The sequence below is a fragment of the Talpa europaea genome (genome assembly GCF_964194135.1).
Source record: "Talpa europaea genome assembly, chromosome: 11".
Taxonomy (NCBI): domain Eukaryota; kingdom Metazoa; phylum Chordata; class Mammalia; order Eulipotyphla; family Talpidae; genus Talpa; species Talpa europaea.
Genome location: NC_140078.1, coordinates 71,977,025 through 71,996,298, shown reverse-complemented (window position 1 = coordinate 71,996,298; position 19,274 = coordinate 71,977,025). Strand labels below are relative to the sequence as shown.

At 41.2% G+C, this 19,274-nt stretch overlaps 1 protein-coding gene across 1 annotated transcript in view; it reads right to left on the bottom strand.

The window, feature by feature from the left end:
- The window catches only part of SMARCC1 (SWI/SNF related BAF chromatin remodeling complex subunit C1), a gene marked incomplete at both ends in the record, with an annotated part of 181,317 nt that overhangs the window by 161,379 nt on the left and 664 nt on the right, over positions 1-19,274 (bottom strand). The window contains 3 exons of the mRNA XM_084247855.1: positions 359-440; positions 6,793-6,878; positions 12,513-12,632. Of these exons, the coding sequence (XP_084103981.1) occupies positions 359-440; positions 6,793-6,878; positions 12,513-12,632 (288 nt within the window). The remainder of the gene's footprint in view (positions 1-358; positions 441-6,792; positions 6,879-12,512; positions 12,633-19,274) is intronic.

Below are 19,274 nucleotides of genomic sequence, written 5' to 3'. Positions count from 1 at the left end.
TACAATCTAGTTTGAGAAACTTCTATACATACGCACAACCAAGAAATAAATCCAAAGAAAATGACTGTAAACAAGTGACTAACAGGATGAGGTAGCATTTATTTTAAATATGAAGGGGATTCAAATTATAGATTAGATAAAATATAAAATTAATAAAGACATCATGGATTATTTCACCAGAAGTTTAAAAGCAATTTTCTTTAAATTACAAGTTTTAGCCATACTTTACAGCTCTAATCTACCAAAATCCATAAAAATAATAAAACAATAGATTTCAGAAGATTGTCCTTATATTGCCCTTTTTGAAACTTTAGCAGTCTATTAAAGAAAACATTAATAATCAGACTTTCTGAGTTACCTGCACTAATGTTTTTTCAATGTTCATAAACATCTCAACATTGCGATCCATTCGGGATGGATTCTGTAGATCAAACCTCCTCCTAAAAGAGAAGAAAATCATTCATAACCCACTTTAAAACAATCGAGAACTTGATTTTAGCATTTAGTGTAAGAAGTTCCAAAGATTTGGAAATTGAAATACTCTATAAAATGTATGACAGTATTCTTTCAATAGTGTTAGAAAGTACAGCTGTCAAATAAAGCATTAAATTTCATGAAATTTAGCTTCTTTACAGTAAATATACCAATTTCTGAAATAGCCTGTTCTCCTTAAAATGAAGATTTTTTCACATCTTATAGAAAAGTAGTGTCACAGTCTAACAGCAGTACACTAAGTAAGGCCTGTCTACTTTATATATGCTTAAAATTTACTTGTTTAAATGCAACAATTTTCTCTTTGTGTACTCTTGGACAAAAGGAAGTATATTGGGCATTTAATTTTAATACAATCATAAGATGTGTTTATCTTATGATTTACTTAAACAGATTAGATTTTGTCAAATAATATTTCTAACCAGCCACAAAATGATCAAAAGCAGAGGTTATTCCTTAATCTGAGGTTGTGTGGTACCTGTGAGTAATCCAAACCCAAAAGTACTACCAAAAGGTAACACAGCAATGATGTCCATAATAGAGTCTCAGTCTCAAGCCCCAGTCTTTCTTCCAAGAAAAGTCCCAGGGACAGGGCAAAGGCACAGAACTATGGAGATGCCTACAACTATGAAAAATGAGAGCTGTGCTCAATACTTTAATGGACAAATCTGACAAACTGATACATCATCCCTTTCCCTGGGATTACACACTGCGGGAAGACCCAGGCAAATTCTACAACTATTGCCTTAATGGCTAGTATGTATTAGTATAACAAATAAGGTACTAGGAATAGTAAAGGAAACAAGTATTCTAAGCTGCCAAGGTGCTTTACTGTAGGAGCTATATAAAAGTACACAGAGCATTTAATGATTGGACAGAGAAGAGAACAATCTTGAGGAAAGCATGTGACTGCGAAAGAAAACAGATGGCATCTACCTGCCATAACTGTCAACTCTTATATCACACTTGCCAAACAACAGCAGTTCTAGACAGGTCTAGGAACTGGTCAAATTTGGCACCACAATCAAACTCTTTGTACTTATTTTACTATGCTAACCCACACCTGCCCATGGTTAACTGTACTTACTGAAGTCATGCCCCCAGTGAAATCCTAATTTTGTGCCAGTATACACAAACACTAAGAATCTGACATTTTCAACACCCTAAAGTAGAAGGAAAAGCAGCAATAAATAATCTGAATCCAGAGCCTTCTACAGCATACAGAGATAAAAGAAAGTATCCAGGAAGAGGCAGAGTGTGTGAAGGAAAATTACTATTTTTTTAAGAGACTTAATATATAAATTATAAATAATATCAACCTAGTATAATGTATAAATGTTGTTTCGATATTAAGTGAAACAAAACATAAAAACCACACATGACATATCAGAGAAACTTGAACCCTGAGTGGATATTTAATATACAAAAAATTATTGATAATTTCCTTAGTGGTGATTATGGTACTGTCAATATACTTTTCAAAGTCTGTTTCAGAAATAAATACACAGTGAAATATAAAGCTAATGAATGATGAATGATCCTAAGCGGCAGTTCATTCTATTCTCTCTGCTTTTATATAATAACCTAAAAATGGTTTGCTCAACAATGGCTTAATAACATGACAGAGTAAAAGCTTCCCTGAATCAGCAATACGTTACATGTAAGCAAAAGAAGTATTAAAAATACATAGATATTAAGAACAATACAAACGAAGAAATGAGGTAAATGTACTATAACCTTTTATTTATTGAAATACTTGGTCTATTTTGAAATTACCAAAAGTAATTGAAAAACTTTGATTTTCAAATATGGAAAGATACTCAAAGACTATCCATAAAGAAATGCAAATTAAAACAAACTATAAAACCTTTTGAATCTGGGCCTCCCTGGTAGTGCCAGGGGGTAACCTATGAAGCTAACCGCAGCCTCTGCAGCACAAGTTAGATCCCCCCGGTCAGCCAGGAAGCAACCCACATGGTGTAGCAGACCTCTCCTGACATGCCTGCTGCTCCCCTCAGCAGTGTACTTTGGTCAATCTGCCTGTTCTGTTCCCCACTGTCTCTGGTGAATCTTCTCACCCCCCGCATCTTTAAAAAAATATATTAATGAGAAAATAAATTTGTACAAATTTTGTTGGAAGATTATTTGACAAGTCTTTTTTTGTTTTGTTTTGTTTTTGTGGGACCCTCGCCGGCAGCCAGGGAACAAACCGGCGCTGCAGGGGCTGTGGGCAGCTTTGCAGCCCAGCGCTCAACCACTGCGCCACCAGGGGAGGCCCAAGTCTTTGTATTTTATTTGTATTATGTTCTGATGATTTCAACCAAAGTGTCTTAATTCCCTATGATCTTTTCTGAAAATTCAGAGTGACGTTAACTCAGCAAGCCTCATAGGATGGTTCTAGAAAAGGAAAGAAGAGATAGTCTTACCCTATGCTACCAAAGTCCTAGAGAGAAAGACAACAAATAAACACATTTTCATTCTTGTTGACTTTTAAAACCTTTGGTCTTTTCTACTGTAAATGGTCTCCTTTGAGTGCTCATTTACCAATAAATCTTCTGCTTGGAATTCCTCTGGCAATTTGCTGGCCAGTTCCTGACAGCAGTCTTTCAATCTAAGGCAATACTTATACTCTGTCAAAAAGACCTCCATCAGGGCCTCCCCGGTGGCGCAGCGGTTGAGCGCTGGGTTGCGGGGCTGCCTGCGGCCTCTGCGGCGCTGGTTCCATCCCCGGCTGCTCCCCGGCCACCGGAGGAGGGTCCCACATGGCGCGCAGACCTCTCCTGCCGCCCGCTGCTCCCCTCAGCAGTGTACTTCGGTCCTTCTGCCTGCTCTGCTCCCCGCTCTGGCTCTGGTGAATTCTCTCGCCCTCCTGCGCTTCTGACTGTACCCAGTGCATATATGAACAAAAAACAGACGAACAGATAAATAAATAAAACATGCCTCTAAAAAAAAAAAAAAAAAAGACCTCCATCAGACATAATACTCCAAATTTACCACCTTTTTTTTTTTTTTAAAGATAATGAATTTTTTTTTAATTTATTTATTTATACAAGCACTGGGATACAGTCAGAAGCGCGGGAGGGTGAGAGAATCCACCAGAGAGCAGCGGGCGGCAAGAGAGGTCTGCAGGCCATGTGGGACCCTTGCCCGGCAGCCGGGGATTGAACCGGGGCTGCAGAGGCTGACATTTGTTGCATACAAACGCAGTCCTTTTTGCTAATAGTGTACATTTGTAAATCAGAGTTGTAATAATCTTTTTTTTTAAAGATTCATTTATACAAGCACTGGGTGCAGTCAGAAGCGTGGGAGGGTGAGAGAATTCACCAGAGCCAGAGTGGGGAACAAGAACAGGCAGAATGACGAAGAAACACACTGCTGAGGGGAGCAGCGGTCCAGTCATAAATATTCCAGTAAATACCAGGTGTTTCCACTCTACTTCATATACATGGTAGTCCAGCTTGCTATCAATGGAAGCTAAAAGAGAGCAGAAAGTAAATAAAACATACAGAACCAAAAAGACAAGAGGAAAAGAATTTGACCATAGAGACGAAACTGGTGAAATGTGAAGTTATGACTATGAGGTTCAAATGGAGACCACAAACAAGGTTCAGAGGAGTATGCTGGGATGGAGCAAATCAGAGGCACTCTCAAGTAACAGGTCACCATTCATATGTCCAAATGTGTGGGTGGTTACTAAAATATTCACTGTCAGAGTATAAGTGATCAATTCCTTACAAGTGTGTAACAAGTAAGATGAGGAAAGGTGGACTGCAACTGGATGTATCATATCTGAAAGAGGAGGAGTCTGAGTACAATCTGAGTAAGAAGATGTAAATAAAATTTTACTCCTCACTCAGTTTAGCCTCTATCCCTATTCTTTATTTCTTTTTTTTTAGGTCCATTTTTATTTATTTATTTATTTATTTATTTATTTGTTTGTTTGTTTATTTATTTTTAAAGGTTTATTTTACTTATTTATACAAGCACTGGGTACAGTCAGAACTGTGGGAGGGTGAGAGAATTCACCAGAGCCAGAGCAGGGAACAGAACAGGCAGGCGGACGAAATACAGTGCTGAGGGGAGCAGTGGGCGCAGCAGGAGAGGTGTGCATGCCATGTGGGACCCTTGCCGGTGGCCAGGGATCGAATCGGTGCTGCAGAGGCTGCGGGCAGCTTTGCAGCCCAACACTCAACCACTGTGCCACCAGGGGAGGCCTGGTTCATTTTTAATTAATTTTTTTAAAGATTTATTTATTTATACATACAAGAACTAGGTACAGGCCAGAGGTGAGGGGGTGAGAGAATTCACCAGAGACTAAGTGGGGAACAGAACAAGCAGACTGACTGAAATACACTGCTGAGGGGAGTAGCAGGTGAGACAGGAGAAGTCTGCTGCGCCATGTGGGTAGCATCCTGGCCAGCCAGGCATTAAACTCATGCTGTAGAGGCTGCAATAGCTTCTCAGTGCTGTGCTTAACCCCTTGTGCCGCTAGGAGGCCCCATGTTTAATTTAAAGAGACTGTTAGGGCCTCCCTGGTGGTATTGGAGGGAGTCATGTCTCAGCACTATGAAATTATCCGCAGCACTGCAGCACAAGTTCAATACCCAGCCAGGGAGCTAACCCACATGACACAGGAGACCTCTCCTGTCTCACCCGCTGCTCCCCTCAGCAGTGTATTTTAGCCAGACCGCCTGTTCTGCTCCTCACTCTGCCTGTGGTGAATCTTCTTACTCCCTCCCCCCACCTCTGGCCTATACCCCAGTTTTTGTATGTGTAAATAAATTTAAAAAAAAAAAAAAAGCTTTTTTAGCTTTTCATTCCTCTAAATCCTTTTAGACAAAAATATTTCACTGTGCTGGGATGTACAAAGTAACTTCTATAACATGTGACCTAGAAAAAGTCACTCCACTTGAAGACTATGTCCTCATAAGTCTAGGTCAGGATGTAGGATACAAACTGAACAAGAAAACAAAGGAAAGAATCTCTAGATTGGGTCTCCCTGGTGGTGCAGCGGATTGAGTGCAGTGCTGTGAACCTGTCCGCAGCCTCTGCAGCACGGGTTCAATTCCCCTCCAGCCAGGGAGATTCCCACATGGCGCGGCAGACCTCTCCTATCTCGCCCGCTGCTCCCCTCAGCAGGTTATTTCCATTCGTCTGCCTGATCTGCTCCCCGCTCTTTCTCTGGTGAGTCCTCTCACCAGAGGTACGCCTCTGGCCTGTACCCCAGTTCTTGTATAAAAATAAATAAATCTTAAAAAAAAAAAAAAAAGAGAGCTCCACAAGCCACTCCTCCACCTCCTTAAAAAAAAAAAAAAAAAAACAATTCCCTAGATTGGGGCATATAGTGGTAAGAGATGTAATATCAGAACTGGAAACAGATCTGAAAAACAGAAAGCTACCTCTGATAACAAACCCTCATGCTGATTTAATCAATTCACAAATATCTGTTTTTACCCACCCATATGTAAATATGTGTATTTGTGAGAATTATATTTACTATATTTAGGATAAATAAACCATTTACTTATATATTGGTGTAATCAGTGAAATACGCAAATTATCTGAGTATTTTCCTGGAAAAATAAGGCTATAAACTGCACAAGGACAATACAACTAAAACCATCAAACAACGTAAAGTCAATATATTCCAGTACCCTACCCATTAAGTCTCACCCAAAGAAACTGATTTCCCTACTACCCATGAACTCAAAACATCATTAAACATTCACTAGTCTTAGCAGCTAAACTTCCCACACTGAAATGGAAATCCCACAGTTCAAGAAAGAAAAGGAAGAAATCACACCTCGAAAAGGAAGTGTGAAGAGAGAAGACAAACTGTAGGAACAGCAGCAAGGAATACTCAACCTAATTCCACGTAAGCAATAACTTGTACTTCCCTGAGTCAGCTTCCTTTTATTTATGTCCAAAAGGAGGGCAAACTGGATGACGCTCATTCTGAAGGCCTGGCTCATTAGAACACGTAAAACTGCTACCTTTTAGCACATTCTAAGTGCCTAACACACACATAATTTGCAATGAGCCTGTCTGTTAATCTGCGAGCAATGCACACTCATCTATTATCACTATGTAACCACATATGAAAAATAAACTGCTTAGTAAGTGCAGTCTCTGGTATTTTTCTTGACGCAGGCACAAAGTAATTCAGAGGTCGAGATAAAAAATGTACTTTGTAATTAATCATAATGCGCTTACAGAAATCTCTTAGATATAAAGAAAAAGACTTAATATGAAATAACTTAAATATCATATCAATACATGCAAATAAATACAAAAACTTACCATCCCTGTTCATTTTTATACTTGTAAGCAGCCCCAAGAATGTGACACAAGGTACCTCCAGCTTTGAAATCCATGAAACATTTAGCCTAAAAACAACACAAGTAACACGTAAGACAAAATTTCTGACAAAATTACTCATCTGAATCCTTTAAGTTTAAACACTCAAAAATATAAACAATTGCTCCTTAAACACCTTATGGAACAAACTGAGGTATGAAGAATTTTTTTCTAAAACAGGATTAAAAAATACTTCCTTTGGGGCCTCTCCAGTGGCACAGCAGTTGAGCACTGGGTTGCGAGGCTGCCCGCAGCCTCTGCAGCGCCGGTTCAATCCCCAGCTGCTCCCCAGCCACCGGAGGAGGGTCCCACTTGGCGCGCGCCTCTCCTGCCGCCCGCTGCTCCCCTCAGCAGTGTACTTCAGTCCTTCTGCCTGCTCTGCTCCCCGCTCTGGCTCTGGTGAATTCTCTCACCCTCCCGCGCTTCTGACTGTAACCAGTGCTTGTATAAATAAATAAATAAATCTTAAAAAAAAAAAAAAAACTTCCTTTGAATTTAACATAGTCTTAATTTAATAGTCTAAAAAACAAGACTTACTAAACAAAATGTTTTCATAGGAAACAGCAATATATTTTGTATTTTTATAATTTTATATTTTATAATTGATAACACAGAATATCCAACAACATGGTTTTCCTGTAGAAAAAGAAGTATTAGTACTATTCCTATCTGATTGTTTTCTCCAATTTAGATTTCTGCCTAGAAGTTATAGAAAAATTATTCCTAAACTTATTAAAATTTTTAGTGACCACTAAAACACTGTGAAGTTGTGTTTAACTATATATATATCTGTAACTAAAATGTGTACAATTTAAAAGATTTGAACCATGACCCCTCAACACCTCTGGCCTATACCCCAGTACTTGTATGCATAAATAAATAAATCATTAAAAAAAAAAGATTTGACAGCCTCCCCTGTGGCCCAGAGGGTTAAGTGCAACACTGGGAAGCTGTCGGCGTCCTCTGCAGCTCGGGTTAGATTCCTGGCCGGCCAGGGAGATTCTCACATGGCGTGGCAGACCTCTCTTGTTGCGCCCACTGTTCCCCTCAGCAGTGTATTTCCATCCGCCTGCCTGATCTGCTCCCTGCTCTGTCTCTGGTGAATCCTTCTACCCTTCTGTGCCTCTGGCCTGTACCCCAGCTCTTGTATAAAAATAAACCTTAAAAAAAAAAAATCCTCCATTTAAAAAAAATTTGAACTTTATGATAATTATAAAAGTATAGCTCAAATCAAATGCTTAATTAATTCCACATTATAGAAGTAAAAACTCCTTATTATGGCCTCCCTGGTGACCCAAAGGGTTAAGTACTACACTATGAAGCAATCCACAGCCTCCGCAGCACGAGTTCAATACCCAGCCGGCCAGGGAGCAACCCACATGGAGCAGCAGACCTCTCCTGTCTCGCCCACTGCTCCCCTCAGCAGTGTATTTCACTCAGTATGCCTGTTCTGTTCCCCACTCTGTCTCTGGTGAATCTTCTCACCTCCGGCATCTCTGGCCTGTACCCCAGCTCTTGTATGCATAAATAACTCTCTAAAAAAAAATGAATAAAAATTAAAAATACTCCTTATAAACTGAGCATCAAATATGCTAGTAAGATGCATTTCTCAGCCTCCCTGGTAGTGCAAGGGTTAAGATGCAACCTACAAAGCTCTCTACAGTAGCTGCAGTGGAGTTCAACCCCCAGCCAGGGAGCTTCCCACATGACACAGCAGACCTCTTCTGACTTGCCCGCTGCTCCCCTCAGCAGTGTACTTCAGTCAATCTGCCTGTCCTGTTCCCCATACTGTCTATGGCGAATCCTCTCACTCCCCCTGTCCCCCACACCTATGGCCTGTACCATATACATAAATAAAAAAATCTTAAAAAAAAAAAACTATGAAAAGGTGCAACTGAAAATATAATCTTACCACAAATTCACAAAACAACCCTAAACTACCAAGCATTGGTGATAAAGTAGAAAATTAGAAAGCTTACACACTGTTTGTGGAAGTATAAATGGGTACCACTGCTCTGGCAGGATCTAGTAAAACTAAGCATGTATACACACATAATCCAGAATTATACTAAGAATATAACCAAAAGAAATAGCTATATTTACCAAAAAAATACACAAAAACATTCACAGCAGCACTGTTTATAATAGCCTGAAGTAGTAGAAGCTCATCCATGGTGGTACAGGGGGTTAAGCACAGCACTGTGAAGCTATCTGCAGTCTCCGTAGCACAAGTTCTCCTGTCTCACCCACTGCTCTCATGCTAATTTTGGCTTTCTCCCTCTGCCATTCCAATACACTCAGCAGTGTATTTCAGTCAGTCTGCCTGTTCTGTTCCCCACTCTGTCTCTGGTGAATTCTCTCAGCCCTTCTCCTCTGGCCTATACCCCACTTCTTATATGCTTAAATAAATAAATCTTTTTAAAAAACAAAACAAAAATACTTATTTGAACAAATATATTCATTTAGGAATTATCTTTGACTGCTTTTATGCTACAACAGAGCTGAGTAATTGTGACAGTCTGTATGGTTACAAATCTAAAATATTTACCATCTGTATCTTGGAAAGAAAGTGCCAAATCTTTTTTTTTTTTTAAGATTTATTTATTTATTTGATACAAGAACCGGGGTACAGGTCAGATGCGCAGGAGGGTGAGAGGATTCACCAGAGACAGAGCGGGGAACAGAACAGGCAGACTGATGAAATACACTGCTGAGGGAAGCAGCGGGCTAGGCAGGGAGAGGTCTGCTGCGCCACATGGGACCCTCGCCAGCCGGCTAGGATTGAACCGGCTAGGATTGAACCGGCGCTGCGGAGGCTGTGGACAGCTTCACAGCGCAGCACTCAACTGCCTGCGCCACCAGGGGAGGCCCCATGCCAAATCTTTAAACAGTAATCAGACTATACAAATTACAGCTATAAGTAATAACATGGAAAAATTTTACAAAGTGTTTGCCCGTATGCTTAAAAAATCTAAGTTGAGAATGCAAAGGCAGGGCCTCCCCTGGTGGGGCAGCGGTTGAGCGCTGGGCTTTGAAGCTGCCTGCAGCCTCTGTAGCGCCCGTTCTATCCCCAGCCGCCGGCGAGGGTCCTACATGGTGCGCAGACCTCTCCTGCCACCCGCTGCTCCTCTCAGCAGTGTATTTATCGGTCTGCCTGTTCTGTTCCCTGCTCTGTCTCTGGTGAATTCTCTCACCCTTCTGCGCTTCTGACTGTACCCAGTGCTTGTATAAATAAATAAATAAATCTTTAAAAAAAAAAAAAAAAAGAATGCAAAGGCAAAAAAAAAAAAAAAAGAATGCAAAGGTAGGTACAAGTATTTCAAATTAATTAAGACTGAAGACTTAAGGAAATAAAATGTGTGATCTTGGTTTAGATCTTTATGACATAGTAGATTGTATACAATCTACATTGATACATAGGTATTGTATCAATGTTTCCTAAATTTGATAGCTGTATTTGTAAGACAATGTCCTTATTCTAAAGAGATCTATTCTGTAGTTTGAAGTCTCTAGAGTTACACCCTCCCTGCTAAATAGACTGGACCCCATCGATACTGCCAACTTCTCAAGTGACCAACAGTATAATATTGCCCCTATGCTGACTAATAAAACCGGTGATTCTTTCCCCAGAAGTATTTTTGTCCTTATTTCTCACATTTACATGCTAATTTTGGCTTTCTCCCTCTTCCATTCCATAAAGCTCTACAACAAAGCATCATCGTGGCAAAACGATACCATTCTCAGGTACAGATCATAAAACAATAGAAACTGGAGCAATCATAATATTCACCGAATCCAATAGTTTTCTAATGTTTCTTTGCATTAGAACTCTTTCAGAGGCAGAAAGTTCAAAATTAAGACTACTAGGAAGAGGGCTTCCCCAGTGGCGCAGCGGTTGAGCACTGGGTTGCGAAGCTGCCCGCAGCCTCTGCAGCGCCGGTTCGATCCCCGGCTGCTCCCCGGCCACCGGAGGAGGGTCCCACATGGCGCGCAGACCTCTCCTGCCGCCCACTGCTCCCCTCAGCAGTGTACTTTGGTCCTTCTGCCTGCTCTGCTCCCCGCTCTGGCTCTGGTGAATTCTCTCACCCTCCCGCGCTTCTGACTGTACCCAGTGCTTGTATAAATAAATAAATAAATAAATAAATAAATAAATAAATAAATAAATAAATATTTAAAAAAAAAAAAAAAGACTACTAGGAAGAACTTTAAAGTGAAACTTGAGGGGCCTACCTGGTGGTGCAAGGGGTTAAGCACAGTTCTGATATGCATAAACGAATAAATAAATCTTAAAAAAAATATACAGTGTCTCTTAGAGATGAGTTGAGGCGAAACAAGTATCTCTGGGGTCTTCTGTAAGAGCCAGAGATAATGGCAAAGTAGTATAATTACTGTTTAAAAAATGTCTGTCTTGGGTTTCCCTGGTGGCGCAAGGGGTTAAGCACAGCAGACCTCTCCTGTCTCGCCCGCTGTTCCCTTCAGCAGTGTATTTCCCTTCAGCAGTGTATTTTGGTCAATCTGCCTGTTCTGTTCCCCATTCTGTCTCTGATGAATCCTCTCACCCCCCACACCTCTAGCCTGTACCCCAGTTCTTGTATGCATAAATAAATCTTAAAAAAAAAAAAAAAAAGAACTAGGGCCTCCCCAGTGGCGCAGCGGTTAAGCGCTGAGTTGCTAAGCTGTCCGCAGCCTCTGCAGCACCAGCTCGATCCCCGGCTGTTCCCTGGCCACCGGAGGAGGGTCCCACATGGCACGAAAACCTCTCCTGCCGCCCACTGCTACCCTCAGCAGTGTACTTTGGTCCTTCTGCCTGCTCTGCTCCCCGCTCTGGCTCTGGTGAATTCTCTCACCCTCCCACGTTTCTGACTGTACCCAGTACTTGTATAAATAAATAAATCTTAAAAAAAAAAAGGAACTAAAAGTGGAAATATCATGATCCAGTATAAATACCAGAAATACCACTTCTAGATATTTACCAAAAGAATATGGAAACACTAATACAAAAAGTCTTTCGCACCCCCATATTCATAGTAGCATTATACAATAGCCAAAACCTGGAATCAACCTAAATTCCCATAGAAAGATGACTAGATAAAGAAATTACGGCATATATATCCATGGAATACTGCTCAGAGCAAACGATAAATATACTGTATTACTCTTTTAATTCTAAGGATTTGGTACAAAATCAAATGCTTAATATTTGCTTGGCTCGGGCCTCCCTGGTGGCACAGGGATTGAGTCTCAGCACTTTGAAGCTATCCGTAGCCTCTGCAGCACAGAGTTCGATCCCCAGATGGCCAAGAAGCTACCCACATGGTGCAGGAGACCTCTCCTGTCTCACCCTCTGCTCCCCTCAGCAGTGTATTTCTGTCAGTCTGCCTGTTCTGTTCCCCATTAGACTGTAAGGAAATCACAATATAGTAAATGTTAACAGTTAAGTCTACACAATGATTTTTTTGTGATGTTTAATGCAAATGTTAAATGGCTCAAGAAAGAACTTCCTACAGTTAAAAAGTAATATTGTATAGCTATAAGTTCTGGTGAGATTCTATCCTTTTTTTAAATCTAAAAATCAGCAGCAGCAAAAGAAAAAGCTAACAAGCTGCACTCAAAAGTACAAAATCTGAAGATGAAGATGCCACAGAGTTACAGTAAGTACTTACAGGGAGTTTGGTGAAAGCAGGGTTGGTGACATGCTTCCCAAAGGCTTCTTCCTGGAACTGGAGAAGCTGCACCACCAGTCCAGCAAGTGTTTTATTGGTAGGAGCATCCGCATGAACATACTGCAAGATGAAGACAGGGACTCAAAAACTTGAACAACTGTGCAGAAGAGAATGTTAGGTTACTTAACAGCACCTAAGCACGGCAGCAGATTCATAAATGTCATAGACACGCTCTCAGCTGTAAAGGAGTTTACAAAAACCAATACTGGACGTGGTGGGAAGGGATAACAGGTATTCAATTAAGAGATCATCAGGGATCTCCCTCGTGGCGAAAGGGGATAGGACGCAACCTATGAAACTGTCCACAGCCACTACAGCACATTTTCAACCCCTGGCCAGGCAGCAACCCACATGGAACAGCAGACCTCCCCTGTCTCGCCCGATGCTCCCCTCACAGCAGTATGTTTCAGTCGATCTGCCTGTTCTGCTCCCTGCTCTGTCTCTGGTGGATCCTTTCACCTCCCACGTCTTTGGCTTGGTACCCCAGTTCTTGTATGCATAAATGAATAAATCTTTAAAAAAAAATAGAGAAATCTTCAGAATAAGGGCCTCCCTGGTGGCACAAGGGCTCAAGCACCACACTATGAAGCAATCCGCAGCCTCTGCAGCACGAGTTCAATCCCCAGCCGGCCAGGGAGCAACCCATATGGCAAGGCAGACCCCTCCTGTTTCGTCTGCTACTCCCCTCAGCAGTGTATTTCAGTCAGTCTGCTTGTTCTGTTACCCACTCTGTCTCTGGTGAATCCTCTCACTCCGCGAATCTCTGGCCTATACCCCAGCTCTTGTATGCATAAATATTAAAAAAAAAAAAAAATGGGGCCTCCCTGGTGGCGCAAGGGGTTAGGATGCAACCTATGAAGCTACCCGCAGCCACTGCAGCATGAGTTCCATCCTCAGCCAGGGAACAACTCACATAGCACAGGAGACCTCTCCTGACTTGCATGTTGCTCCCCCTAGCAGTGTATTTCAGTCAATCCGCCTGTTCTGTTCCCCACTCTGCCTCTGGTGAATCCACTCCCCCCTCTCCACACCTCTGGCCTGTACCCCCATTTCTTGTATGCATAAAGAAATCTTAAAAAAAAAAGAGAGAGAGAGAGAAAGAGAGAGAGATCTTCAGAATAAGAAAAACCATGCTCGAGAAATCAAACCCAAGCCATTTCCTCTACACTTGGACTAAGACCAGATAGTGAGACCTGGATCTCAACCTTGGACCTAACACTATAATGGAATGAGACCTACTGGCCAATATATTTTGTATGTGGGATGACTGCAAGTAACTTGTGGCCAAGAGCAAATTGTATTGTTTTTAAAACAGGTTCACAATTTCTTTGATAGTTCAAGAGATGGAGTCTTCTGCTCAATCAGGACCATCGTTAGTGATTCACTTATAATGTTAGAAGGCCATGGAAGGAAGTAATGTGTAGCTTCTAAAAATAAGTCAAAAAAGGTCATAGTTGATCTCTCCTGCCCACCTGTGACTATGCAGGTGCCCCTCTTTCTCCTTTTACTAATAAACTTGTCCTTTTGAAATGTAAAAGGGTGACGCAGGGGTTAAGGTCTCACTACTATCAAACTATCGCCAGGCACTGCAGCATGAGGTTGATCCCCAGCCAGGGAGCTGACCCATGTGGCCCAGCAGACCTCTCCTGTCTAGTCCACTGCCCCCCTCCGCAGTGTATTTCAGTAGATCTGCCAGTTCTGTTTCCCACTCTGTCTCTGGTGAATCCTCTCACCCTCCACATGTCCAGCCTGCACCCCAGTTCTGGTATGCATAAATAAAATACCTTTAAAATAAAAAAAATTAACTCTGGTTAGATACACTTTCCAAATGTCCCGCAAAATTTACCAAACATGAAGATATATGGCATTTTTAATTCCTAAATGAAACCTGACATTAATGTAGTAGTATAAACTACACTTTTAACCAGCCACTTCTACCCAGTTTTTAATCAACTATAAAAAATCCCAATGTAGTAATATTCTATTTACCAGTAAGAATGAAGCAGACTGAGATGTTAGTTTTATTATGGTGATCATAAGCAATATATACAAATATCAAATCATTATGTTGTATATCTAAAACTAATATAATGCCATATGTCGATTATACCTCAATAACAACAAAATGAAGCAGAACCACCATGGGATATATGGCAAAAATATCTCTACCTTAAATTTACATAATCCCATTTTCAAGGACTACCATTTGACTGTAAAAACAGTCTTATGGAGGGCCTCCCTGGTGGCACAAGGCGTTAAGTCTCAGCACTATAAAGCAAGCCACAGTCACTACAGCATGAGTTCGATCCCCAGCCAGGGAGCTAACCCAGATGGGGCAGCAGACCTCTCCTGTCTCGCTTACTGCTCCCCTCAGTAGTGTATTTCAGGCAATCTGCCTGTTCTGCTCCCCACTCTGCCTCTGGTGAATCCTCTCACTCTCCCCGCACACCTCTGGCATACACCCCAGCTCTTACATGCATAGATAAATAAATATTTAATAAAAAGAACCTTCTTATGGAAGTCAAAGTCTTACTCCCAACTTAAAAATTGAAATATACAAGTCATCTGCTCAAAGATACTAATTAAGCAAGAAAAGTACTAAACTCATACTTCCTAACCAACAGTAATGTTTATTCCACTCTCCCATATATTGGGATATTACAGTTCAAACTTCCTTGCTTTCAAAAATGTCCCCTAAAACATTAAATGTAATTAAAACTTTTCAAAATGCTGAATCCTGATTAAGAAAGTAATAATTACAATCTCATTTTCTCCAACACCATGTTTTACTTAAGTTTTTAGTCTCAAAATATTTTAAGAAAATCAGCAAGATATATTTAGTTTTATCAATAAATATGCTTTACATTAACTAAGGTATTAATAAAGTATCAAGCAATTCTCTTGCAGATGATGTCCCAGTAAAGTAACTGTCTATAACTGTTAAATAACTTGTGTGGAAGGCTCTGAAATACCTTCCTTTGGCAATCGAGTCTACTTTAATGATCATGCTTAAATCACCCTGAAGTCTTATTTATTTATTTATTTATTTATTTTTTAATTTTCTAGAGGCATGTCTTATTTATTTATTATTTGTTTGTTTGGTTGGTTTATACATGCACTGGGTACAGTCAGAAGCGCGGGAGGGTGAGAGAATTCACCAGAGCCAGAGCAGGGAGCAGAGCAGGCAGAAGGACCGAAGTACACTGCTGAGGGCAGCAGCGGGCGGCAGGAGAGGTCTGCACACCATGTGGGACCCTCCTCCGGTGGCCGGGGAGCAGCCGGGGATCGAACCGGCGCCGCAGAGGCCGCAGGTAGCTTCGCAACCCAGCGCTCAACCGCTGCGCCACCGGGGAGGCCCACCCTGAAGTCTTAAATCGCATTTCAGGAAGAAGCCAAACTTAGGGAAGAAATTTACTTGGGAACTTAATAACTTGCAGATACACTTCATCCCTAAGGTATCTGAATTAAATCAATTTAGGGTTAAATTCTGGTCATCTGAAAGGTACTATGGACAGAAATACATATAGCTCTCATCTTCACCAAAGTTAGGATGAAAGACATGTACCCATTAATACAGAAAAGGCAGCTTAGGTAGGAGAAGAACAAGCTCCAACATTGCCACTGGGCTAAAAATGCAACCTCAGACAGTTAACCTTCTTGTGCTTCAGTTTCCTCTTATCTAAAGTGGTCACCTCCTCTAGACTCCTCTGACCTAGTTGAAGCTAATCCTAAATCTGAATAGTCTTGCTTCCTTCTTCTGTGTTGCCAAATCACACTTACCAACAAAAGTCTAAATGAGTAAGTTCCCAGACTAGCTGATTTGTTCATTCATTCAACAAATATTTACTGAGCACTTACAAAGGGCATTTAGAAAACAAAAACAATTCAAGTAAGTTCTCATTTAATTTGAAAACACTTGTCATAGTGTAGCAGACCTCTCCTGTCTCGCCCGCTGCTCCCCTCAGCAGTGTATTTCAGTAGATCTGCCTGTTCTGCTCCCCACTGTCTCTGATGAATCCTCTCACACACCCTCACCTCTGGCCTATCACCCCAGCTCTTATATGCATAAATAAATAAATCTTTAAAAAATAATAAAAAATGAAAGTGTCTACGTCAATATTTTCCACTAAGTTGTAAGTTCCTTGAAAAGACAGGGTAAGTGCAGGAAAAAAAAATTGAGGCTTTTGCAGCCAGCCAAAGCTACACTGAAACACAAACCTGCTACTTCTTTTTTTTAAATATTTATTTATGCATACAAGAACTGGGGTACAAGCCAGAGGTGTGGGGATTGAAAGGATTCACCAGAGACAGAGTGGGGAGCGGAACAGGCAGATTGACTGAAGTACGCTGCTGAGGGGAGCAGCAGCTGAGTAAGGAGTGCTCTGCTGCGCCATGTGGGTAGCTCCCTGACAGAGTATGGAAGTCGTGCAGCAGAGGTTATGGATAGCTTCACAATGCTGCATCTTAACCCCTTGCACCACCAGGGAGGCCCAAAGCTCCTGCTTCTAGCTAATCTGCAAGAAGTTAAATTCGGAACCTCTCAAACATAAAATGATAGTATCCAACATTTGAAGATTTGAGTAATGGTTCAAGCGCCTCGTTAACAGTAGATGCTCAGTTGCTCACTGAACAAACACATGGGACCAGTAATGTCATGTTTGTTTCATATAGCTGCTGAGATTTATGAATCAGAAAATGCAACATTAAGTGTAAAACAAAAATTTAATTAAAAGTCATCAATTTGTACACCAAGTAAAAACAGTGTGTGAAAAAAGAAGCCAAAAACCTGCTGGTTTGGCTGATAGGATTCAGGCTGGCAGACCTAAAGGATATACAATTTATACAATTCTGACTCTCCCGCTGCTCCCCTCAGCAATGTACTTCAGACCGTCTGCCTGTTCTGTTCCCCACTCTGTCTCTGGTGAATCCTCTCACCCCCTGCATCTCTGGCCTATACCCCCCAGCTCTTGTATGCATAAATAAAAGAATCTTAAAAAAAAAAATTTTTTTTAATTAAATAGGCCCAAGAAACAAACTCTGGCTTTATGAAACCCTGAGAAGTCAAACCAAACTCTGATTTTGTCTTAAAGCTTCAGGGACACTGAGCCAACATTAACATACTGGACTCAACGCTCTGGGACAAATCCTGCAGTTTAGCCTCATAAACTACTTTTCATCTACTCAAACAAAGCTCTGAAGGATAATCCAAATCTAAAACTGCCCTCTTAATATTGGACACAAACCAATGCATACAAAGCTTAACACCTGGAGATGAAAAAAATGATTATTAATGTATTTTTCCATTCTATCTTTGATATCCAAAGAAATATTCCTCTTGAGTATTTTCATTACACCTTCTAGGGAATCATTCCTTGTGGTAAGAAAAACATGTAACAATAAAATTGGAAAAAGATACAAAGTGTGGGAGAAATTAAAGTACATTGAATTTAAGAGCCAAGGCACTGGTAGAAGGGCACATGATTTAAAAACTAATTTCATAATATAAATATATTCAGTTCCCTTGGCCACTTTTAGAAGCTCTATTGCCTGCATGCCTGCCTGGGCGGGCACCCGTGTACTCGCGCTAGCGCGCGCGCCCGCACACGCGCACACACACACACACACACACACACACACACACACACACACTGACCGATTCGTCACCCTATGAAGAAAAGCAACACTTTTTATATACAGACGAGAAAAAAAATGACAACTTCAAATATGACTCCAAAATTTCAGGGAGGGGAGAAAGAGTCACAGCATTTAAAAAATGTGTCATTCAGGGGCCTCCCTGTGGAGCAAGGGGTTAAGACGCAGCACTACTAAGCTGTCCCCAGCCACTGTAGCACAACTTTGATACCCAGCCATCCAGGGAGGTGACCCACGTGGTGCAGTGGACCTCTCCTGTCTCGCCTGCTGCTCCCCTCAGCAGTGTACTTCAGTAGATCCACCTGTTCTGCTCCCCACTCTGCCTCTGGTGAATCCTCTCACCCCCCCACACCTCAGGCCTGTGCTCCAGGTCTTGTATGCATAAATAATCTTTAAAAAAAAAAAGTGTCATTCATAAAAATATAGTCTCTCACTTCCTAAAACTTCAGGTAAGAAATAATCATTTCTGGAAGTACCACAATGTAACATCAACATAAACGGAGATCCCTGTCCACGTCGAAAAACTTCCAAAAGCTGACAGGCTTCACTGTGTCCTAGACCCCAAATGAATAGGTTCCTAGACTAGCTTATTTTTCAATCCACTCAACAAATATTTACTAAGCAACTAAGGGCGAAGCGATGAGTACCAACTATGCACCAGGACACATTATAGTGAACAGGCTGCCAGGGTCCTCGCCCCAGCGTTATATTGTCCTCAGTGGAGGAAATAAAGATCTAAAAAGGATATTCCGGAAATTTGGTGCTGTCTGCTTCATTACACCTTCTAGGGAATCATTCCTCAGAATTTACATAAAGAGAAGGTTAAGGGGGAAAAAATGTTATAAACGGGGTTAAATCACAACTTTCAAAACCGCTGATAGGGGAGACCTAGGTAACAGAAGTCAAAGAAACAGAAAGGGGGGTAAAAAAAAATCTCAAAAAGTGGTGATAGCAGTTGGAGTGACAAATGGGGTTCTCAGGGGAAGTACGAGGGAACATGAACTCTCGTTCTCACACGACAGACAAGCAAAGGTACTACGAAGCAAAGAA